The sequence below is a fragment of the Ornithorhynchus anatinus genome, chromosome 5 (genome assembly GCF_004115215.2).
Source record: "Ornithorhynchus anatinus isolate Pmale09 chromosome 5, mOrnAna1.pri.v4, whole genome shotgun sequence".
In the NCBI taxonomy this organism is placed as follows: domain Eukaryota; kingdom Metazoa; phylum Chordata; class Mammalia; order Monotremata; family Ornithorhynchidae; genus Ornithorhynchus; species Ornithorhynchus anatinus.
In genome coordinates, this window is record NC_041732.1 from 32,888,846 (window position 1) to 32,914,838 (window position 25,993).

The 25,993-nt window shown below is 42.2% G+C and overlaps 1 protein-coding gene across 2 annotated transcripts in view; it reads right to left on the bottom strand.

Annotated features, from left to right (window-relative positions):
• PPP3CC (protein phosphatase 3 catalytic subunit gamma) overlaps nt 1–25,993 on the bottom strand; it is a 74,127-nt gene that overhangs the window by 25,066 nt on the left and 23,068 nt on the right. For both annotated transcript variants that reach the window (XM_029064479.2, XM_029064478.2), the window contains exons 2-5: nt 16,047–16,244; nt 15,350–15,474; nt 4,204–4,315; nt 8–153 (exon numbers count right to left, since the gene is read on the bottom strand). In XM_029064479.2, coding sequence (XP_028920312.1) covers nt 8–153; nt 4,204–4,315; nt 15,350–15,474; nt 16,047–16,244 — 581 coding nt within the window. The remainder of the gene's footprint in view (nt 1–7; nt 154–4,203; nt 4,316–15,349; nt 15,475–16,046; nt 16,245–25,993) is intronic.

Genomic DNA, 25,993 nt, shown 5'->3' on the forward strand with positions numbered 1-25,993 from the left:
TACTTACTTTCCTAATGTCATCTAGGCATGTGATTTCTGGAGAAAGCCCTCCATGTACACACAGAAACTGTTGGTTTAGGAGGGCGGCAAGAGGAAGACAGTCAAATGTATCCATACATGCATCGTACACCCGTTCAGAATATTTGATTCGACCTATTGAGGAAGATTAGGAGAAAGGGAACAGGGAAGAAGAAAAAGTTTACCATGTCTGCCAAGTGGGTTTGTCAAAGGTAATCTGAAACTATTTTAAGATCATTGGTTTCAGTCTCTTTATAGGTAAAAGATGACTTATGGCCACATAAATGAAAGCTTGTCTCAAAAAAGCAGAGTTCAGACATCTCATTTATGATCTAACACTGGGTTTGTTTGTTTGCCTCTTTGCATTTCTAAAGTAGATCCGACACTTGAATGTCTGTTAGAGAAAAAAAACATTGAAACTTTTGTTTCTGTTCAACTTTCTTCCATGAGGACCTGGGAAGCACGATTTCTTCTGCTGATCATGCCTAAATCAACAATAAAAAAATCCCCTCAACATGCCAACACTCAGGAACTTGGGTTAGTCAGTTAAGTATGCACTGCTCATGATTTAGAACAATCCCTTAAATTTGCACAGAGCCTTCTAGAAATAAGGATTCCAAAATTAACCTATGAATTTCAAAAACTGGTGCTTTGGTGTTCTCTCAAAATACAGGCATATCGGGGGTGAAAGGTGACAACCAACAAATGATAGCCTCTGTCAGTTTGAAAAAGATACCAAAGAATATTCTGCTTCCACTAAAGGTGAAGGGGGAACTGAGTTAGGTACAATATAATTAATGAAAATGACAACCTAGGGCAAGTCACTTAACTTCTCTATGCCTCCGTTTCCTCAACTGTAATATCCTACTTAGATCGTGGGCCTCATGTGAGCGAGGGACCATATTCGACTCGATTGATTTGTATCTATCCTAGAGCTTAGAAAAGAGCCTGATATATAGAAAGTGCTTATCAAATGCCACTTAAAACAAAAAAAGGAAAAAGTCAGTAAAGGACATAGATGTTAACCAAGCTTACTATAAACTTCTATGCATTAAGTTCCAATCCACTGATCATATTTACTGAGCATTTACTATATGCAGGGCAGGACCAGTACACAAAATACTTGGTAACCGAGTTGGTAGACATGTTCCCTGCCACAATGAGCTTATGGTCTAGAGGACTGTTAGGCTGTAGGAGTCAAGATTCTGTTTTAGGTTTCCTAGGGCATAATCTACCCAATACCAAAGGTCCTTAATGCACAACGGTGAAACAGGTCATTCTTGATAGACCATCCAAACACTAATCCAGCCATCTCCTTGGATGGACATAGCATGATTCCTTTGAAAAGGTACCTTAGAATAAATTCTTCAACAAGACTGGTTCACTTAAGAATCCATAATAGTTTCTATTTCAGCAAAAGCTTTCCAGCTTTTAGAGAATTCTTTGAAGGATAAAGTTTTCCACCTGCAATTAGCAACATCTGTGAGAACTACAATCTGGTACTGTCAGTGACTAGAATATTTGAGTTTATTCATCTTAAACATCATCGTCTTTGCCAGTAAAACCCACAAAGAGTTCAAGGTTTCCCTTAAGCAGAAGTCATGACATTTCAATTCCAGATACTGTTAAATTTCAGAGTGAATAATCAGTCTGCATTACAGATAGGATTTTTGGACAGTATTATAAAAGCACTTGGCTTCCTGGTTTTCAAATGTAGAAACGGGCAAAAGGACGATTTTTATTCTGAAAACAAAGAGGGGAAGCAAAATTAAAATGTTCATTCTGCCTTTCTTCAAAAAAGTCATTGGTTGCTGGAAAAGACAAAGGATGAGAATTTTTTTTTTTAAAGTTCCTAAAATGTAAAGCATTCCCTACTGAAGGTACTGGGGGGGGGGGAATCCTTTATTTTCTTTAAACTGTTACCAGATTCCAGCTGCACAATCTGGAATTAAGCATTACTTGGCAGTAATTACAGGGTACTGGATCTAAAAAGTCAGGATGTCCCTTTAAGAGAAAGCAGCCTGTCAGTGAAGAGCAGCCAGGAAGAACTCCACGCACATCCCTCTTTCAGGAACGAGACAAATGACTGTACTTGAATACAGACCCGCTTTCTAGGATTTATTCACATTTTAGCTCCAGTCCTGAGAGGTGTTGAAGAAATAATTGACATCAGAAAAAGGAACTTAACCTACTTGCATATTTCTCCCAAATAGAGGGGGCTCGAACATTCAGAAGTGTAGATAAGATATTCACTGCTCACCAGCTTTTCAAAACAAGACACCTCACTGGAGTTTACATTAATTTTGAGGTGAAAAGATTCCAAAAGAACAGGAGAAAGCCCTAGATAAACTCTAACCCTAAATGACAAAATGCTACTTTATTCAGAGTTCTCTCAGAAGGGAACTAGAGAGTCTTTACAACGCTCCACTGACTGTTCATCCACAAGCCACTCCCAGGTACTCCAGAAATGGAATCCAGACAATTGGTCTCTCCACTAGTTCAACTTTAGCCTGAATAATGACCAGATATAGGAAGCATCATACAAATTCTTAGGAACAGAGTATTCTCAAAATTGATAATTACTCTGGGACAACTAATCTGATAACTTTCAATTTACTTTTTTTTCTTTTTTAAGAGAAATGTAGGCTTCTTGTGGGCAGAGATCACGTCTACCAACTCTACTGTATTGTCTTTCCCAAGTGCTTAGTACATACCATTCAATGACTGATTGATTTAGAAGATACGGAGTGAAACCTGACCTGGGGCTATATTCACGGAAGGTAAGACAATACTAAGAAACATTAAGATGTGTTTCCCAGATCCTGCATTTAGAGTAAGCCTGGCTTTATATTTGTATTTTTATCTTCCCCTCAATTAAAAAAAAAAACTGTTTGCAAAACAATCCATGTAAGACTACTACATTCATTTTCATAAAAATATGGCTGTGTATCCCCTACAAAAACAGTATTTCTAAAACACACAATGAAAGCAGTTATTCTTTACATGTAAAACATGATGTTACTGATAGTTATCATTACCTCCGTGGGTCATATGGCTGGAGACATATATAAATATACATATAATAGTGATACATATTTATATTTATATATGTCTCCAGCCATATGACCCACGGAGGTAACGAATACTATATATAAACAGTATTTGTTAAGTGCTTACTAAGTGCCAGGCACTCAACTAAGTTCTGGGGCAGATACAAGATAATCAGGTTGGACACAGTCCAATACAGAACTCACAGTCTTAGTCCCCATGCCTACTGTGTACCATTAGGCAACACTATTTCTCCATTATATGTGATTAATAGTCCTGTGTCCCACACTTTACACTAGTAAAGATTGTTCTTTGGTTTGTGGCTACGCTCCTTTGTGTAACATTAGAATGGCAGCCTGGCCTAGTGGAAAGAGCACGGGCCTGGGAGTCAGAAGACCTTAGTTCTAATCCCGGCTCTGCCACTTGTCGTGTGTGACCTTGGGCCAGTAACTTCCCTTCTCTGTGACTCAGTTACTTTATCTGTAAAATGGGGATTAAGACCGTGAGCCCAATGTGGGACACGGACTCTGTCCGACCTGATTACCCTAGCATTTAGTACAGTGATTGCATTACTGTAGGTGCTTAACAAATACTATTTAAAAAACAAACAAAAAATTGGCACTGTTTTCAATTCTGCTTTTCTAGAAATACAGTTTATGAGTGTCGAAGACATATGGGAATATATTAGCCTTCCTATACCTAGAGAAGCAGCGTGGCTCAGTGGAAAAGAGCCTGGGCTTTGGAGTCAGAGGTCATGAGTTCGAATCCCAGCTCTGCCACTTGTCAGCTGTGTGACTGTGGGCAAGTCACTTAACTTCTCTGTGCCTCAGTTCCCTCATCTGGAAAATGGGGATGACAACTGTGAGCCCCACGTGGGACAACCTGATTCCCCTGTGTCTACCCCAGCGCTTAGAACAGTGCTCTGCACATAGTAACAAATTAACAAATACCAACATTATTATTATTATCTTCAAGTCCTTCAACAGAAGTGATGGGAACAAAGAGTATTTGAAAGCACAGGAAGTTTCTTTTTTTAGACTGCGTATTGTATTTTCTTCACATCACTGTCATTTTGGTCAGGCTAAAGTATCACATTACTGAGGCCCTTCCGGAGGGAACTGTTAGGATTATACTTACATTCTTGTTTGAAGGTGAAGTATTCTGTCAGGTGCCTGCATTCGTGATTTCCTCGAAGCAGAAACAGAGTTTTGGGGTGATTAATCTTTAAACTCCATAAGTACAGCACACACTACAAAGGAAATTCAAGGACACAATTACAACTCTATAAACTGGAGTGAGAGAACGCTATATGACCACGAAGGAGGGCTGGGGGTGGGGAACGCTGCCGAAATTCTACACAAAATGCCCGGCTCCTGGGGCAAAACCCATAGACGGATCAGGCGACCGAGACGCAAAGTCATCAAGTAATTTACTCAAGGGCAAATAGTGAGTCAGTACTGGCGCTGGATTGGGATTCAAGTTCCCTAACCCCCAGCCATGTGTTTTTGAGCACTAACAGCAGATTGGAGCAGGGCCCCCCTCTCAGAAGCATCAGGACTTATCTTGGCTGGGTTTCTGCGCAACACTGGAAGGGGCAAAACAAATTGCAAATCTCTCTATATTAGGCTTGAGTTGCAAATAGCTGCCAGATGGTATCTCCTCCAACCGAAACTGGGCTCGTGGTACGTGGTGGGGCAGATTTCCTTCCTCCTTTAGTAACAAAAAAGCGACCTCATTTTCAGGGAGGCTTCTAGTTTTACATCGGTTTGTACGGAGGGGTCAACAAAAGCTGACAGAAACTGAAGACTAAAACAATCTTTGTGGCTTTTCAATAAGATGTGTGAATAAAAAGCATGGAAGAGTTTTGCTTTTCGAAGATAATTGAGTCGAGTGACAAACTCTACACATCTCTCAAGAATACTGAAAAATTTCAGGAACCTATTAAACTACAGTTCATCAGGCACATGTAGGGTGGTCAATTATCTGCTTTGGTACTGGACGGTCTGGTTTCCAAATGGCCTGTCCCCTGTGCGGCGCTGACACAGTACTATCATTTTGTGGCCAGTTTGGAATGAGCTGCACCAGATTCCACACTGCTCTGGGAAGGGGGATGCAAAGGCTCTGGAGTAAATGGGGGGTGGAGGAGGGAGGGAGTGTTCAGGATTCCCGCTCACCCAGGGGAGAAATGCTCCAAGTTTATGTGATTGCTTCTGGGAAACGGTCCCGGCGACCCTCGGGGTCATGCTGCACTCCCACCCCGTCAAACACACGCGTTACGTGTAATCCTGTGTCTGCTATCCAGGTGAGCCTCCAGTGGCTACCGAGGTATATTATTAAGCTGCACAAGTAATATTCACAGCTTACTGTTCCAATTAAAATTTCACTTTCCATTACAATTGGTGGGTGACCTTTTTAACAGCAGCAGAGGGATGTGCAAGTTGTCTACCTCATTAAATGGGGTTTATTTAAAATGAGCCGCCTTGGGTGATGACTACACTAAAATAAACGGCACCATTAGAAAGCCACAATTTATTTTTTCACACATTTCCACAAGTCGGATCTTAACCCTCGTACTTTAGCCAAGTAAAAGATGTGTATAAGTCACTTTCATAGTTCACTGGATTACAAGTTCCTTGCGGGCAGGAATCATGTCCAACTACTTAATTATACTGTCTTAAGTGCTCTGCACCCATTAAATACTCAACCACTGGTAGGACTGCTTGAATCTTCCCATTTAAACTTAAAATAGCAAAGCCGAGAGAATTGTTCACATATTCATTTAGTGAAATAGGAGGCATGTGGAAACACCGGGGTGGGGGGGGGGGGGGGGCGGGTTTGCAAAGCTTGGGCCAAGTAAACAAATCTGAGCCAAGAATAAGGAAGGCTTTCAGAAGGTAAATGTGCCTTCCAACCTATATGCTGCAGACCTAGGGCTTCCCACTTCTCAATAATGCAAGATCAGAAGATGGCGACAGATTTTAGTTCAATGGACATTGCCCATACTTGACATTTCAACCTATCAATCAATCTTATTTGAGTGCTTATTGTGTGCAGAGCACTGTACTAAGCGCTTGGGAGAGTACGATACAAGAATATAACAGGCACACTCCCTGCTCACAAGCTTATAGTATAGAGGGGGAGGAAGGCATTAATATAAATATATTACAGATATGCACATAAGTGCTGTGGGGCTGGGGGGGGCAGGGCGGTGAATAAAGGGAGTAAGTCAGGGCGACAAAGGCCTTTTGGAGGAGCTGTGCCTTCCGTAAGGCTATGGAGGTGGGGAGAGTGATCATCTGTCGGATATGAGGAGGGATGATGTTCCAGACCAGAGACAGGATGTGGGCAAGAGGATGGGGGCAAGATAGATGAGATCGAGGTACAGTGAGTAGGTTGGCATTAGAGGAGTGAAGTGTGAGGGCTAGATTATAGTAGGAGAGTAGCGAGGTGATTCCTTTAAAGCTGATGGAAAGGAGTTTCTGTCTGACGTGGAGGTGGATGGGCAACCACGGGAGGTTCTTGAGAAGGGGGGAAACAGACTGAACGTTTCTGTAGAAAAATGATCCGGCAGCAGAGTGAAGTACAAACTGGAGTGGGGAGAGGCAGGCGGCAGGGAGGTCAGCAAGGAGGCTGACACAGTAATCAAGGTGGGATAGGATAAGTCCTTGGATTGACATGGGCAGTTTAGATGGAGGGGAAAGAGTGAATTTTAACACTGATTTCTCTGCTAACGGTAATTTTTCAGAAGTAATGACTTTTGCCATATTTCCTCTAAAATGCGCTGCACTGAGAAAAAAAACCACCACCGTTTCCAGAAAGCTTCAACTCATAGGGTTCCTACTGTAATGACAGCACGCAATTGAAACACTAACGGTAGCTTTAGACAATCCTAACTCCACAACGGGAGTGAATCCACATGAAATCATGAGATCATCCAAGAGGACTATATCCTCTTCTGGAAAAAAGTTTGCTAGGGAAGATGAGGGTTTTGGTTTTTTTAAACACAACTTTTACTGTAGGGATACATTTTCCACTATTTGTCTGACATAACCAACATGTGATGGTAAATTTGCCTTTTTGATAACAAATTCGGAAGAAAACAGCATGATTTGGATCTTTTTTTTCTTTACTTTAATAAGCACTTACCCATCAAGCTGATATGCTATAAAACTGAACACTTTGTTCTGCCAAATAAAAAATGGGAATTTATATCATAACACATCAATTTTACAATGAAAAAGGGTATTTCTTCCTGGTGTTTTAAAGAGTTCAAGAAATTGCGCTTGTGTTATAAAAACCGTAATCTCAAATCTGACACAAATAGGCTTCAACATTCATCTCTAATAGAGAGGTGAAAATAAAGCCATTTAAGGACTGTATATCCAGTTCAGAGTTGCTCATTTGAAAGACCTATACCACCAGAAAAACAGATTTGACTTTGCCTTACGTAATGAATATTTCTGGAGTCCTTTGTCCCTCCAAAATAAGATACAATAATCTCTCAGCATGGAAAAAAATTCAAAGAAAAATACACTTGCAAATAGCAATCATCTCGAAGGAAAGGAGCTGACATTAAAAAGGCATCTGACAATGGGCCTGAGGTAAAGGAAGCTAATAAAATAAATGATACTCAGAAGATTAAAATCTACTTTCACATCCCCAAGATCAAACGTTGGTGGGTTTTAGTCTTACAATCACTTTAAGACCATTCACTGAACATCACCTACATATGTTCAACTACCTTCATATGTTCAGCTATTGGGAAAAAATCTAACTTCAACTCCTTTACCACTAGTCAGGTCAGTCTGGAGGGTGGTAAAATTGGGGAAAAACTAAACAAGGGGATTTTTACAGTTGCCACTTATCCTTAAAGAGGATTACGAGATGGTTTTTCTTTATCAATTTACATTTGGGCAGGAGAGGATGGGGGACATGAAGGGCCTTTTTCCTACTCTGCAGGAGAAGCTTGTGCCTCCCTGCCTTGGCAGAGTTGAACCTCGACTCATAGACAGCCTTTATCAAAATATTTTTCTATTGAAGCATCTTGAAGTATTTGATCAAGGAGTCAGATTATTTCTGGTTGAGATTATGACTTTCAGTTCCTTTGTCATTCTAAGGGCTGTAAATTTAGATATACAAGCACTCAAGGGATGAGTGCATATTTAATTTGGGTAGGAATTGTCTCTGTTGTCGAATTTTACTTTCCAAACGCTTAGTACAGTGCTCTGCACACAGGAAGTGCTCAATAAATACAATTGAATGAATAACTTCTTCCAAAGTGACACACACCACATATCCTCTCTCCAGTAACACGTTCCAAGAGGCCTTCCCAGACTGAGCTCCTCTTCTCCCTCTACTCCCTCTACCACCCCCCCTTCACCTCTCCGCAGCTAAACCCTCTTTTCCCCCTTTCCCTCTGCTCCTCCCCCTCTCCCTTCCCATCCCCTCAGCACTGTAATCGTCCACTCAACTGTATATATTTCCATTACCCTATTTATTTTGTTAATGAAATGTACATCGCCTCGATTCTATTTAGTTGCCATTGTTTTTACGAGATGTTCTTCCCCTCGACTCTATTTATTGCCATTGTTCTCGTCTGTCCGTCTCCCCCGATTAGACTGTAAGCCCGTCAAACGGCAGGGACTGTCTCTATCTGTTGCCGACTTGTTCATTCCAAGCGCTTAGTACAGTGCTCTGCACATAGTAAGCGCTCAATAAATACTATTGAATGAATGAAAGTTTCGAAAGAGCATCCACAAATTAATACATCTAATCAAAGTGACACATTCCCCAATGAGCAAAACTCCTTCTGGAATCACCACCTCCTGAATCGTACCTTTTGCTTTCCTGAGTCTTCTCTGTGATTTCAAGAAAAGCCCAAAGTTTTGCATTACAGGTTTTTTTTTCCATCATCACCCAAAATGAAGATTTGAAAGAAAGATTAAAAACGAGGTCTTAATCTTTTTCTTTTCGAAGACTATACTGTCCTTCAAAAGCTGCTGTTGACTATGTATTCTTTACCCATGCTGTGACCTCAGCCAGGTAACTAGGGCATATACTGTTAATAGCATCTTTGCTTCACTAGCCAAAACTCAAATTATACAGCACATAGACTGAAACCTGGATTTTTTTTTCCCCAAGAAGCATTAAGTCTAAAGCTTACAGAAACCTATCTATTCAAACACATGCCTGCAAACCAAAACAGAGATACTAGGTCTAATTTTAGGTTTAGCAGCCTTGACAGTGTCACTTTAATATTTAATTGAGCTGGATAAAATAACAGCACATTATGGCTCTGCGGAACTACCGTAAGTTTGATTCCATAATTAGAGAACTACAATATAGGGCCCCGAAGTAATATAACACTGCAAATTAGTCTGGCAAGCCCTCCACCAATGTCTCACCTTCTTCATCAAATGAGAAAACACATTTTAGAAACTCTAATTTATTGAAAGATTAAAAAGGCGTAAGCACTTTTTAAAAGAAGTGTTAGGCTCACAACTGCTGGACTCTGGAAAAAAAAAAAAGAGCACGGAAGCCTTCAGGACTGGCATCTTCGGGCTTCCAAGTTGAGATTGGAATATAATGGGAGAGGAAAATATGAGAAATTATGAGGTCAGGCACAGACAAGGAAGAACTAAGCGGTATCATTAGTAGACCAGAACCAAGCAAGTAATCGACTGTTGTGACTGACTGGTTATCACAAATTGCTTTATACTGCTTCTATTTATGCATCCTCAGATTTTCTCCCCTATCTTCTTTCTTGATGCCGTCACTCTCTCTCTCACTATTTTTTATTATTGTTTTGTTGTTGTTGTATTTCAGTACTTATTAGATGTTCAGGACTAGGATAGACACCAGTTAATCAGGTTGGATACAGTCCCTGTGTTCCACATAGGACTCACAGTCTAAGCAGGACAGAGAATGGATATCAAACCCACACATTACAGTTGAGGAAACAGAGGTTCAGAGAAGTTAAGAGTCTTGCCCAGAGTCACACAGCAGGCAAGAGCCAAATCGGAATTAGAACCCAGGTCTTCTGATTCCCAGGCCTGTATTCTTTCCACTAGGCCACGCTGCTTCCCAATTTTAACATTTTAATCAATTAAGGGTATGTACTGAGCACTTACTCTGTGCAAAGCACTGTACTAAGCATTTGGGAGGACGACAGTTAGTAAACATGATCCCTGCCTACAATTAAGTGCGGGGAAGAGATACTAAAATAAACTGCAGGTAGAGAGAAGCAACAGAATATACAGATAAGTACATCAATGCAATGGAGTGGAGAGACGGATGAATACCCGACTGCTTAGGTGGCTCAGAAGGGCTGAAGAAGCAATGCGACGGGAGGAAGAGATTAATCAGGGAGGGCCTCCTGGTGGAGAGATGATTTCGGAAGGGCCAACTAGATGGGGAGAACAGGGGTCTGCCAGATGAGAATGGGCAGGGAATTCCAGGCAGCATAGAGTACGTGAGCAATAGGACGGTAGTGAGAGAGATGAGAATGAGGTTGGCTTGAGATGACACGTATGTTGGCTCGAGAGGGGAAAATCACGTAGGCTGGGCTGTAGTGGAAGAGCAACCTGTAAGCTAGTAGACTAAGTGCATTAGGAGCAGGGAATGCATCTGTTTATTGTTGAACTGCACTCCCCTAAGCACTCAGTACAGTACTCTGCACACAGTAGGCACTCAATATATACGACCGATTGAACAAGTAGGTGGGAAAGCTGACAGTCGGAGTTTCTATTTGATGGCGAGAGAAATGGACAATCATTACAGCTGCTCATTCTCAGTCTCCTTCGCGGGCTCCTTCTCTGTCTCCCACCCCTTAACTGCGGGGGTCCCTCACGGCTCAGTTCTGGGTCCCCTTCTATTCTCCATCTACATCCATTCCCTTGGAGAACCCATTCGCTCCCATGGTTTCAACTACCATCTCTAGGCAGATGATTCCCAAATCTACATCTCCAGCATGGATCTCTCTCCCTCTCTCTAGTCTCACATTTCCTCCTGCCTTCAAGACATCTATACTTGGATGTCCTGCCATCACTTCCAACTTAACGTGTCCAGAACAGAACTCCTTATCGTCCCGCTTCCCCTACCCTTCCCGTCACTGTAGACGGCACCACCATCCTTCCCATCTCACAAGCCTGTTACCTTGGCGATTCCTCTCATTCAACCCACGAATCGAATCCATCACTAAATCATGTCGGTTCAACCTTCATAACATTGCTAAGATCTGTTCTTTCCTCTCCAAACTAGCTATTAGCTACCGTGTTCATCCGAGCATTTATCCTTTATCAACCTCCCGGCTGACCTCCCTGCCTCCTGTCTCTCCCCACTCCAGTCCACTAAGCCATCCTCTCCTCTTCCCACACTCCCTTCTGCATCACCCTGACTTGTTCCCTTTTTTTATTCCCCCTACCCAGCACAGATGTACATATCTGTGATTGATTTATTGATATTAATGTCTGTCTGCCCCGCTGGATTGGAAGCTCGCCGGGGGTAGGGAATGTGTCTGTTCATTGTTATCCCGTACTCTCCGAAGTGTTCAGTACAGTGCTCTGCACACAGTAAGCACTCAGTAAGTACGACTGACTACTACATTCTGCTGCCCAGATCATTTTGCTACTACAATGTTCAGTCCATGCTTCCCCACTCAAGAACCTCCAGGCGCCGCCCATTCACCCCTGTATCGAAAAGAAACTCCATTCCATCAGCTTTAAAGCAATCATCTTCCCCCCTTCTAGCTCACCTCACTACTCTCCTACTACAATCCAGCCCGTACACTTTACTCCTCTAATGTCAACCTACTCACTGTACCTCGATCTCATCTATCTGGCCCGCATCCTGCCTCTGGCCTAGGACATCACCCCTCCTCATATCTGACAGATGATCACTCTCCCCACCTCCATAGCCTTACGGAAGGCTCCTCCAAAAGGCCTTCCCTAAAAGCTCATTTCCTCTTCTCCGAATCCCCTCTTTGTCACTCTTACTCCCTTTATTCATCCCCCCCCAGCCCACGGCACTTATGTACGCATCTGTAATTTATTTATATTAACATCTGCCTCCCCCTCTATACTGTAAGCTTTTGAATAGAGAATGTGCCTCTTCTATTCTTGTGTCGTACTCTCCCAAGTGCTTAGTACAGTGCTCTGCACACAATACGCACTCAACTATGACTGATTGCAGGTTTTTGAAGAGTGGGAAGACACATACAGCCCAATGTTTTAGGAAAATGATGAGGGGAGCAGAGTGAAGAATGGCTGGAGAGGGGAGAAGTTGGAGGCAGGGAGGCCTGAGAGAAAACTGACGCAATGGTCAAGTCAGGACATAACAAGGCCTGGTGGAGCTTGGTGGCCGCCTGGATTCTAAAATCCGGACTTACTGATCTCTCATCGTTCGGCTTTTACTAAGCACTCTCTAGGTGCATTATGTGGTTCTAGGTGCAAGTTTGTTTTTTTTTTACAAGTTTGTTTTCATTTTCTCTAGTCAGGAGTTTGGCCCAAAGAACCTGAATGAACAGAAGAATTCTACAATCCCAGGATCCTCTCTAAAGGCAACTGGTAAATAATAAAATTGTTCTGGGAGCCAAATAATCACCTGAGTGCTATTTAGGGCATTTCATGGAAAGAGATCCCGCAGATGCCAGAGGAAGCTAATGTGGAATACGATCTCTTGGCTTTAAAACCCTACTTTTTATATTTTATATTCACTTTATTCATTTGAGAAGCAGTGTGGCTCAGTGGAAAGAGCCCTGGCTTGGGAGTCAAAGGTCGTGGGTTCTGATCCCAGCTCCGCTGCTTGTCAGCTCGGTGACTTTGGGCAAGTCACTTAACTTCTCTGTACCTCAGTTACCTCGTCTGTAAAATGGGGATTAAAACCGTGAACCCCACGTGGGACAACCTGGTGACCTTGTATGCCCCCCAGCACTTAGAACAGTGCTTTGCACATAGTAAGCGCTTAACAAATGCCAACATTATTATTATTATTGTTATTTTAGACTGGGAGCCCGTTGCTGGGCAGGGATTGCCTCTATCTGTTGCCGAATTGTACATTCCAAGCGCTTAGTACAGTGCTCTGAACATAGTAAGTGCTCAATAAATACGACCAGATGAATATTATATTTATACTATAAATATAATGATATCGTCATATTCATAGATTTATATTATTTTTTATTTTATATATTTTTATATTCACGGGAACAAATCGCTTCAAAGAACAATTTGTATTCACAACCAGAAATATAATTTTGTCCTAACACCTCCTCTGCCCCCTATTTCAAGTTCTGTTTTCTGACTGTAAGCATCAGGATGCAATTAAACAATTACCTCTATTTCATTCAATTAAAAGGTCATGATTATCAGCAGCTCCGTGCAGACGCTCGATAACTTCCCCTCCACTGTACATTCAAGCTTTCTCCATGACTCACGAAGGGTCTACACAGACTAACACGTCTCACTTTTTTGATATCAAACACGGTAAAACACTGAATTCTTTCCAAGTGGAATCAACGTGTGTCAAGCTTTAGCGCTGTCTTCCCATGCGGCCTAATAATCTGTTAGCCTGATACATGTAATTACCACCGTGGGTGTCGGCGTTCTGTGCTCTCAGAGAGCATACACCAAAACACAATTTATTTTTCAAGGCACTCAGTTTCCCAATTTAAGGATGTTCTGCTTCATTACCGCCATCTCATCCTAAAATGAACATGGCCGCGTCTCATTACAGCAAACCAAAATGCAGCCTCTCTAAGCACACAGACAATACTTTAGAGTTGGAATCAGAAAAGGAGGAAAGCCCATCAATAAGCAAAAAGGACAGAGAGTCTTTCCTCTTCCATTTTATTGGTGACATTTGGATTCTCCCCCATGTGTGCACTGATCAAAGTCTACCGTGATTCGTGAGGGATCAATGCTCGCTCTCTGGAGAGCCAATGCAGTATGGCGGGAGTGCTTCCCTACAGATTCAAGGGGGTGAGAGCAATGCAAGAGGAGGGGAGGAGAAATAAGGTCACGAAAGGGTTTCGCTGCGAGCACGCAAACATCCAACCGAGCCATCACACTCATAATTTACAAGTGTGAGCCGACCTCCCACTTGAATAAGATCGGGAAATATTTCTCTATTCATTCAGTGACTCAACAGTGAACAGCAGCACCCTCACACTGGGATCTGAATTAATTTTGTTGTCAAGCTGTTCAAGTGAAACACTTCTAAGTTTCTGCCTTCTTCCATTGACATACTGATGCTCAGTCTCCAGGAACATCGCGCTGACCTCCTAACAATGCCAATGTAATCAAACCACCAAGAAGTGAACATTCAGCATGCTGTCTCTCCAAGAGCCATTAGCCCACAGTCTTGGCACCTGCCTGGTCTTGGCTCATCCGTTTCGGCTTAGCATGCATTGAATATTAGGCTGGTCGGTCCAAGGAATACCTGCTAATAATATTCCCATCCACATCAAATACCCATTTTCATTAGTTGAGGCTTTACCGACCTCAGTATTTACCGATGACCTGCAAGGAAAAGTGAAGTCATATACCTAATTCCAACCCATTAGGTCTAGGGAATTTAAGCTCCTTGGGAGCATTTATTCTCTTTCACAACTTTACGTGTTTGAATGAAGTGATTTTTAAACTCTTTGTTACATTTCTAGTCATTTCCTCACCAACCTTAGCATATATAATTTCACATATATCCTACAGTATTTGTTCACATAAAAGGAATAACCTGCAAAGGAATAACCTTTTCTGGTCAACTTCAATTTCAGAGAAATTTACAGTCTTGAGATATTTTCTAAGGAATATTACATGTTACGATCTTGCTTCACTACTGAAAGCTAAGACCTTTACGCAAGCCAATGAATTGGGAACAAACTGAGGTGTAATCAAAGACTACTTGCCACTGGGCCACCATAATTTATGCCAGTCAGTGACACCATTAAGTCACTGAATGCTGACTCAGCCTATTTATTGCCCGTGTACTGTCCTTTTGGAGGCCAGGCCAGTAAATAATTTGTTAGGGCTAGTTAATTTTTTATGTTTACAAACTGAGCTAATCGATCCCTTAGGACTCCAACACTGTTACTGCGGAACAAGGTCTAAAATTCCAAACAAAATAAAATCAGCTTAAATCTATTTTTCTTTTTGAAGTGAACAGACCGCAGTTACTTCACTGAATCAGGGCAGGGGGTGGGTAAATGGGAAGAAGGGATGAGGGGAAGTGGAGCGCATTACACGGTTAAATCTCGTGGGTAAACCAAGAAGCCACATTAAGTTTTCACCTCTATGCTGAAGTAGCCTCTGTCCACATAGTCGCCCAGGAAGAGGTAGCGAGTGTTATTGGGAGATCCTCCAACTTCAAACAATTTCATCAGGTCAAAGAACTGCCCATGGATGTCACCACACACTAGGAGAGAGAGAATGGGGGGTAGGGAGGGAAAAAAAAAAGAAAGAATGAGAGCCCGAGAAGCAAAACGGCACAACACCAACAGGAATCATGGGGGTTTCAACTATTAATCTAAAAATCATTTCAGTTCTAGAATCATCTTCTCCAAAATTTTGCTCATAAACTAAGGTAACTAAATGCCCTCCTAGAAATGCAACGCCAACTCTAACTGTTGGATGAATACAATGTTGCAATTGATTCTAGCAACATCTCAGTATCTGACATCAAACCGACAGCACATTTTTGCCCACCAATTACCCGTGATTTGATATTTCCTGACTTAACCCTCCCACCTTTCCAGTCGCGTGCTCTCGTTAGCTAACGGATAGAATTTATCTATTTAGAGGGAGAGAGATTTGCTGTGTATGCTTATATCTGCTATGTATGTGCTTAACTCTTCAAGAACACGGGTCACATATTTTCTTCTTTTGTGTATTTCCCAAGTGCGTTGTGCAGTGCTCCGCAACAGAGGCACTCAGTTCTCAGCATTAGCCTAGCCTAAATATGTCTCATCCCGGAGACACTACTCAAACCTGTGATTGGGGCCTCCACTTCTATCATTGTCTTTTCATGTCTCAGGATAGCTGCTCCATCATTGATAATCTTTAAAGCCGCATCCTCTTCCAGCCGCCCTTCCTTCACCAAGTGGCTTTTCAAGACATCAAGCTTGGGCTTTCCATCCTCAAACACTTCCTTCAGTGTGAGTCGCTGCGTCGGAGGAAATGGGACGGCTGAAAATAAATTTTAAAAAATTGTAAATGGGGATTCCTTATGTGTTTTAGAGAGAGCAGAGCATTGCAATATTTATTTTGAATAATTCCATCTATTCAAATGACCATTCTGTAATCCTAGCCTCAAGGTACTGTATATACTGATATATATATACATAGGTAGGTACACATCTATACTTATAGCTATATAACAATTCCAAGACACCATTACTAATTTTAGGAGAAACGACTAACTTTTCAACAGTTTAAAGGGTACAGGTGATATACTACTGTAAATATGATGTAGCACGGCCGAGCAAAACGCATACCCTCACGCCTCCGGCCCTCCAACCGTGTGCGGCTGAGGAACCCCGCGCCTGCCCCCGGCGTGATCTGTACATGCCAGGCTGGGCATAAAAGCCACTGCTCTGCCTCGCCAGACTCTCTTCACCTCCAGCCACATGAAACATCTGATAACTGCGACCTCGCCTTCCTGCATGTCCTCTGCCCCCCTCCACCACGGCTGAAGAACTCTCTGCCTGCTCCCGATATGCTCTGGGCACCAACCACGTTTCCTCCCTGGGAGCTGGCACCAGCTCTCCTCTGCACCATTGAGGAGACCCCAACTCGTCCTGCTTTCCACCACCCCATGGGAAAGAAAACAGTACCTGCAGCATGAGGCCTCTTGAAAATCACGGGAAGGCTGGTTGGCCAAGTTAAAATAATAGCTATCATTATTATTATTAAGGTATCTGTTGCGCCCTTAGGCACTGTACTAAGAAATGAAAGCCACGGCTGCAGGATCTGGACATGCTGTGGACTCAATCACAAGAAGCCTGAAATTCCACTCCTCTAGCAACAGGTCCCTTCTGACTTTTGTTTTTATTTGTTTTATTTTATATTGTATATTTGACCTTGTACCTTATGTTGCTTTCATGTTTTATGGTTTCATTGCTCACAATGTGTCTGTCTCAAGTCCTCTCCCCCACCTTTACTTACAGCCCCTCGAAAGACGAAGACCGAATCTAATTTCCATCCGTAGTATATTCTTTCCCAGATCTTACTACAATGTTCTGCACCCAGAAAGCTCTCAATAAATACCAATGATTGATAAAGACCATTACAATCACATAGGGCCATGTAAAGTTTCTAACGTCAATCCGAGGAAGAAAGGGAAATTACAATAGTCTGAGGACATGAATTTAGAGGACTTGCCTAAAAATATATATAGATTTTTATGCAACTTGTTTTAGCTTACAGAAAGGCAGATTGAAACATAACAGAAGGAAAAGCACAAAGAAAGAAAATTCAAATTATTAAACCATACATCTTCCATAAAGATGTCCCAAAGAAACAGTGCCAACAGTATTTCTTTGAATTTTAAATTGACTTAAGTTAGGATAAGAATGCAGTGGAATTCCATAATACATATCTGATTTTCAAAAGAGTTTGTGTTTTACTACTGATATCAAGGACACTAATAATCTGGCGGAGCATAATCTTCTATTTTGATGAGCATAAATTTGAGAAGAGAGGAATATGGAAAATACAGTATAGCTTTGCTTTTATGCAGTATAGTGACCACGTAAACCAATGATAATCTGGAAAAGGGATAATTTGCTTCAGTGGCTTCCTTGGTATCAAGTTTGTACTAGTAGTAAACACTGAATCAGCATTCTTCCTTGAAAGACATTTGACATTTAAAATTAGATATCATCTCAGCAGTTAAATAGCGACAAGCTCAGTGGACTGAATTTCACTGTAGCAATCTATCCATCAAAAGTTAAGTGGTGGAACACATTGGATTTGTCTCATGTTACGGTTCTCCTTCAGCCATAAAGAGTTAACAGACTCTAAATCGTTGAAGACACCCACTGGTGTGGTTCCCCTCCCCCACAAAAAAACCTTTTTCTGGCCACAATTCACTCTCCATCATTTTAAAAGCTAGAAACATTTTCCTTTTGACAAGCTGTCTCATGGCTTCTTCCCAATTTCTCCCTGACTATTCGAAAACCACCTTGGGAACTGATCATTAAAACTGTAAAACAACAGTACCCTTACATTTTGGGGTGTCCTGGCAGGCCTGTATGTACAATATGCAAAAATATGCATGCATAAAAATAACAGGGCACTTTAATCACTGAAAAATGCATCTCTCAGGTAAAAATGAGATCCTCTGGACAGAACAAGTATGCTCAAGAATAACAGGTAAACCTTGGGGAGCCGGTTTCCCAATGAAAGGCCCTGAATTCTCTTGGTTCCTCTGTGGAAAAGGCTGTTGTCCTAAAATTTGATCAAAATATATAAAAATTATGGAAGCAGTGTGGTCTAATGGAAAAATGATAGGCGTGCAAGTAAGGAGACCTGAATCCTAGTCCTGACTCCGCCACTTGCCTGCTATGCAACAGGGGATGTCACTGAATTTCCCCGTGCCTCAGTTGCCACATCTGTATGATGGGGATAACGGTTCTCCCTCCCTCAAACTGCGTAACCCAACTGAACAGGGACCGTGTCTGCTCTGATGGTCTTGTATCTATCTCTACAGCATATGCACTCAATCCTGCTACGGTTATTATTTGATTCACTCTAAGTACTTAATAAAGGCCATCGTTAGCATTAAGAATGCTTGGCTTCTCTGACCTTAAAGACTTCATGAATATAACCAACTAAAGATTCAAGGCACTTAAAAAAAAATTTAATACAGATAAATCTCAAATATAATACCAATCGTAGTGAAAGTCGAGAGAGGCTCTGGAGTTCCATATGCTAAGTCTCGTTTCAGAGCCCTAGTTTACTGGTTGGCTTAGGGGCCAGGCTCGAAAATGCCCATTCTGAACCAGCTTTCCTGTTCCTAGAATAACCCGGGACTAAAGCGAAACTCACTGAGCCTGCACAATTCCCCACTGGCCTGACCTAACCTCCATTTAGGGCTCTTTCAGGGGCTCTGCTGTGGCGACTTGACTTTTGTGAGTGCTCAGTGAGTTGTCTCCCATACGAGCAAGAGACGTGCAAAAATGATAACCGATGAAAAGGGCCGAGAGCCTCCCACCCCCTCAGGATCGCAGTCACTGCAGCAGAACCCTTCCAGAACTGAGTTCCAGACTCACTTCTGACAAGCTCAAGGTTCCTGAGGGAGAGAGGAAGCACAGAACATTCCCTGCTTCTCCAGTCCCCAACTATTTTTAATCTCCAGTTTTCCCACATATTTTTCAGTGACTGACTCCAAACTCTTGCGACAGGAGTCTATTCAAAAATGGTGTCCAGGACCATGCAGGCCCTCCTCTCCACCTTCCACCTCCCATCTCCCAAGCTCTATCTCCATGGGGGCTGGAGGGTGGGAATTGGGAAGCAGAAAAGAGGATAGACCACGGGAGACTTGCTTTGCCTGCATGATCTTAACCCAGCTCTGATTCCTCAGCAAGTAGAGCAGTATTAAAAACTGATCTCCAGAAGCATATGTCTAGATGCAGCGTAGTGGGGAGGAACGGGTTGAAAATATCTGTCTCTGGGGCCAGAAATGGACCAAAAGCTGGGGACGGATGCCAGGACTGCAGTCGGTACAAATCAAGCATTTTTTCCCCCCCACTCATTTTTTCATTCATTCACTAGTATTTATTGAACACTTACTATGTGCAGAGCACTGTACTAAGCTCTTGGAATGTACAATTTGGCAACAGATAGAGACAATCCCTGCCAAATAACGGACTCACAGCATCTAATTATGATGAAAAGTATGTATTTCCTACCGTTTTAACTACTCTGTTTCCTCCTCTCTAAGTCACCTATGTATTTGAGTCAGTCAGTGGAAAGAGCACGGGCTTTGGAGTCAGAGGTCATGAGTTCGAATCCCGGTTTGGCCACTTGTCAGCTGTGTGACTGTGGGCAAGTCACTTAACTTCTCTGGGCCTCAGTTACCTCATCTGTAAAATGGGGATTAAGACTGTGAGCCCCATGTGGGACAACCTGATTCCCCTATGTCTACCCCAGCGCTTAGAACAGTGCTCGGCACATAGTAAGCGCTTAACAAATACCAACATTATTACCCACTAAACACTTAGGTACCCCTGATTCTCCACAGCACTTACATATAAATCCTTTCACTTCACTGCCTCCCCTACCTGTAATTTATTTGAATGTCTGTCTCCCACACCAGATCAGAAGCTCCTTAAAGGCAGGGATTGTGTCTATTTAGCCTACCGTCTCTCCCAAACTCTTCATACAGTCTTTTGCACACAGTAAGTGATCAATAAATATTACTGGTGGATAGGTGAAAAGGTTCAAAAAGATCCAACTGAATGTTTATAAAACCTCTCAATTTGGAAGAGGTTCCTCCACTACATTTAAAGAAGGTGCATGATGATTACATTTGAGATGAGATCTCCAGATACTGGTCAAAATGTTTTAAAAGTGGAGAAAAAAATATCGATGATAGCCTCGTAGGGGTCAGTGTGTAACAGCAGTGACAGAAAATAAGTCAGGCCAATTTTCTCATTTAATGGGATGGACAACACCTGGGCTGGATGAAGCAGTAGCTATCTGAAGCCAAGCCTACACAAGCAACATACAGGAAGGCAGATAAATCCTACAAACTGAACATGGGGAATCCCAAGAACGTTCAAAGGGGAGCCACAAAAGCTCATGGAACGGACACTTTGATATCCTTTTAAAATCAAAGGCAAATCCCTGTAACAAACTTCTTTTATAGCCTTTTAAAATCAAAGGTAAGGAACTTCTGTTACATATTATTCTAGGCATCAAGCAAAAGGTTCATTATTGTCACCTGAAACCAAGCAGAGGTAGTAGAAAAAGTAGTGAGCAATGGACTGTACTAAGCACTTGGAAAAGTCATAAGACCTTCCCTGCCCACAAGGAAGTTACATTCTAACGGAGGAGGCAGACATAAAAGTATTTCAAAATGGGATATTTGGAATATCTATGTACATAAGTGATGAGGAAAGGTATAGATAAATAGCTAAGTGCCAGGGATGGCAACTGAGCTGATGCAACTTTGGGTCTGGGGGTTTTTAGGGAAGGCTTGTTGGAGGGGGTGGGGTTTTAAGGATGGCCTGGTGGAACAGTTTGAGTGAGGGGACGGATGGGGAAGAGTAGAGAACAAGGTTCAGCGAGAAAGATGATTTGGGAGGAAGCATGGTCTGGTGGAAAGAGCATGCGCTTGGGAGTCGGAGGACCAGGGTTCTGATCCTGCTCCTGCCATCTGTCTGCTGTGTGCCCAGAGGCAAGTCACTTAACTTCTCTGGGCCTCAGCTACCTCATCTGCAAAATGGGGATTAAGACTTTGAGCCCTCTGTGGGACAGAGTCTGGGTCTAACCTGAATAAACGCTACTTAATGCAGTACTTAGGACAGTGCCTTGCACATAGTAAGCACTTAAATGCCTTTTTTTTTTAAAGGGCAGGTAAAAACTCTCCTGGAACAAGCAGGAAAAGGAAGAAGGCCAATAATCTAAATATTAAATCTTAAAAATCCAACTAAATCAAAATTTACATTATTTGTAATTATCACAATAATTATGGTATTTGTGAAGGGCTTACTACGTGCCAGTCTCAGTCATAAAAAGTGATGAGGGTAAGTACTTAGTAATTAGTGTTGTCAAAGCAAGTAATCCTCTTAGCCAATATAACTTCTATAGCAAATTTAATCAACTCCACAGAATTAATTATCCTCAATCATTTTCATATTTTCATCTTTTTGTTCTCTTTTCAGATGAATATCATAATGAATTCTCCCCACTATGCTCACTGTCTTAACACTTTTAGAGTAACATAAAATGGGCATTATCAAGAACCAGCGACAGACATTTCAGTGCAGAAAAATCAAGCCCGTGCTTAAGTATTCTATCTTCCAGTTGGTAGACACCCTGCGCGTAAAAGTTACTTACAGAATAGAAAGCCTAACGAGGACATATTTCCAGAATGTGATCAGCCAGATGTCCAGCGGCTAAAATACAAGACTCACCAAATTCTCCCGATAAAAACTGCACTGTCTGCGCCGACCTACTGCCCTAAACAACTCTGTTGGCTGCATCTCCACACCTTAGAATGTGTAAATTCACACGAAATGGATTACAGAAATAGGATCTTCAGATATATGTATCATTAGATAGATGCATAAATGAATTTGGGGGCAAAAGTTAAGTGCTCTTAATTTTAACTATTTAATCCTGACAAATTTTCCCCATTTCCTGTTGTTCTTTATCTTTGTTGTTCCTCAAGCTCCCACTCTCTGCACATGATTTTGGGCACTCCAGCACGTGTATACTCTTCCAAGCACTTACTATACTGGGTGTTCAGTAAATGCCACTGATTAATTGACTGACTGGTGAAACACGGTACCTTCTTGGATAAGAACGTGCATCAACGATTTGAAAAATTTACTATTCTCTGTATTTTAATTCCGTAGCTCAACACACGTTTCCACTCAAATCTCTCTACAAGGTACACACTCTTAGGCTGCAACGCATATTTCACTTCCTTAGTTTCTGAAAATAAAGACCTTTACCCAGTAATGATAATTGTGGTATTTGCTGAACGCTTACTAAGTGCCCAGCACTGTTCTAAGTGCTGGAGAGAAATGACATGAGTTGCCCAAATTCACACAACAGACCAGTGACTGAGCCGGGATTAAAACCCTTCTGACTTCCAGTCCCATGCTCTATCCACTAAGCAACACTACTTCCCAAAAGACACATGGCCCATAAATACTACCTAAAGCTTAAGACAAAAAGTCTTGCCCAGGATACCTCATTGGATAATTTGATGAGAAAATGCCCTATTGGTTTACTTCTTGCCACCCGCGTTCCCCCCCCGAAAAAGGTGAGGCACACAAAGCCTATAGGCCACACTGGAAGTAGTTTTGATAAATGTGTGACCAACGTTTTCAGAGGCTGTAGTACATGAAAGCCACTTTACATTAAGTTGGGACATTAAGCAGTGTCGAGAAGCAGCACAGCCTAGTGGAAAAAGCACAGGCCTGGGAGTCAGTGGACTCGGTTCCAATCCCAGCTCTGTCATTTGTCTGCTGGGTGACCTTGGGCAAGACACTTAGCTTTTCTATGCGTCAGTTACCTCGTCTGTAAAATTGGGACCAAGGCTGTAAACCCCATGTAGGACATGGACAATATCCACCCTGACTATCCTGCATCTACCGCAGCACTTAGTATAGTGCCTGACACATAGGAAGCGCCTTAATACCACAAAAAACTTTAGCCTAACTGAACACATAAAATGCAGTGAATAAGATTTGTTACTGGAGAAAAGGCTTAAAAACACAGCTTTATTTTACCACAGCCTTTCCAACCACAGTTTTAAGTAATCATGACAAATATTTTGCATACCATTTTGGTTACCATGGTATACATTGATGTAACCACAGTTTGTTGTGTCCAGCCAATTCAAACTGCCTGCTCTCTTGCTCTCCATCAATGGAACATTCACAGCAAAGATCAGAAAGACATGCGGGGTCTTTTCGTCTCACTCTCATTATTGTGTTTCACCCCATTATTATCCACTGCAGGGCTCCACATTTTTCTCCCAATTTCATTCTATTGTTTTCATTTTTGTCTTTGACTGTGGCCTCTAAGGGAAGAATGGGCAATTTGTGAAGAGGGTAAGCCAAAGTTACACTTATTTAAGCTAACTGTAAATTTTCTAGAATAATTGGTACTTTGTATGACACCAAGCAGTATTAGAGGAAAATGCAGTTGTTTTTACACACTGCATCGTCCTTGTTATTTATATTTATCGAGTTTAGTATAGGCTTCAAATTCTTACTTTTGACTGTCACCAACCTCTATGAACTTTCCCCATTATGATTCAAATGTATGAAACCCAAAAGTCCATTTGCCCAAACTTACGATGACCAGCCTGGCTAGGGGCAGGGCCAGAGATGGGAGATTAGAAAAGGGGGGGAAGGAGGAGAAGGGGGAGAAAGGAGAAAGGGGGAGAAAGGGGAAAGGTGAAGAAAGGGAACAGAAGGAGTCAATCAATAGCATCTGAGTGCTTACTGGGTGCACAGCACTGTACTAAGTGCTTGGAAGACTACAATATAACAGAGTTGGTTCATTCATCTGTTGAATCGTATTTATTGAGCACTTACTGTGTGCAAAGCATTGTATTAAGTGCATGGAAGAGTACAATATAACAACAGACATATTCCCTGCCCACAACAAGCTCACTGTCTGGAGGGGGAGACAGTCATCAATAAACAGAAATAAATTACAGATATATTACATATGTGGTGTGGAGATAGGAGGGAGGAGGAATGAAGGGAGCAAATCAGGGCAACACAGAAGGGAGTGGGAGAAGGAGAGTCAGGGAAAGCCTTCTTGGAGCAGATGTGCCTTCAATAAGGCTTTGAAGTGGGAGAGAACAATTAACTGTCTGATAGGAGGAAGGAGGGTGTTCCAGGCCAGAGGTAGGATGTGGATGAGAGGTGGGCGGCAAGATAGACGGGATGGAGGAACCGTGAGAAGGGTACTATTAGAGGAACGAAGTATGTGAGCTGGGTTGTAGTAGGAAAGTAGCAAGGTGAGGTAGGAGGGGGCAAAGTGGTTACGTGCTTTAAGGCCAATGATGAGGAGTTTTTGTTTGATGTGGAGGTGTGGGGGGGGGGGAGGGGGGCGCAAAAACTACTGGAGTTTCTGGAGGAGTGGGAAAATGTGGTCTGAACATTTTTGAAGGAAAATGATCTGGGCAGCAGAATGGAATATAGACTGGAGTGGGAAGAGACAGGAGGCAGGGAGGTCAGCAAGGAGGCTGATATAATAATAATAACACAACAATCAAGCTGGTAGACTTGTTCCCTGTCCACAAAGAGCTAAGAGTCTAGAGGGGGGAGACAGACATTAACATAAATTATGGATATGAATATAAGTGCTGTGGGGCTGAGAATTGGGTGAATGTTGCTTAAAGGGTGTCTAAGTGTCCAGGCAACGCGGAAGGGAGAGGAAGCAGGGGAAAGGGGGAAGGAGCGTGGTCTACTGGAAAGGAAATGGACCTGAGAGTCAGAGGAACGGGACCTAATCCTGACTCCGCCACGTCTGCTTTATGACTACAGGCAAGTCACTTACCTTCTCCGTGCCTCTGTTTCCTCATCTGGATTCCTTCCTCGTGGGTATTAAACTCTACTCCCTCCTACTCAGATTGTGAGCCCCATGTCGAACAGGAAGAGTCCAATCTGATTATTCTGTATCTGCTCCAGTGCTTGGCACATACTAAGTGATTAACAGGTATCATTAAAAAAAAAAAGGAAGGTCTCTTGGAGGAGCTATGATTTTAATAAGGTTTTGAAGGTGGGGAGAATGGTGGCCTGTATCAATGGCATTTATTGAGTACTTATTGTATGTCACTCTACTAATAGTTGGAACACATGTTGCCTGCCCACAATGACCTCACCATCTAGAGGGGAAGAAAGATATCAATATAAATAAATAATGTACATAAGTGCCATAGGGCTGACAGGGGGGTGAACAGCAAGGGCTTAAAGGGTACTGATCCAATACAGAAAGGAGACGGAGTCAGGGAAAAGAGGGAGGATGCTTCTTAGACAAAATGGGACATTAATAAGATATTGAAGGTGGTGTAAGGTAATAAGATGTAATAAGATATAAATGTTCAACTTTATACAGAACTTGGAGATTATACGCAGACTCTGTGCAGATGTAGCTGGTATATTTCCACTTTCGAAGGGACCGTACAGCTTGAGAGTCACACCTGACTCTTTTTAGATCTGGGGTCTTGAGCATAGGAGGAA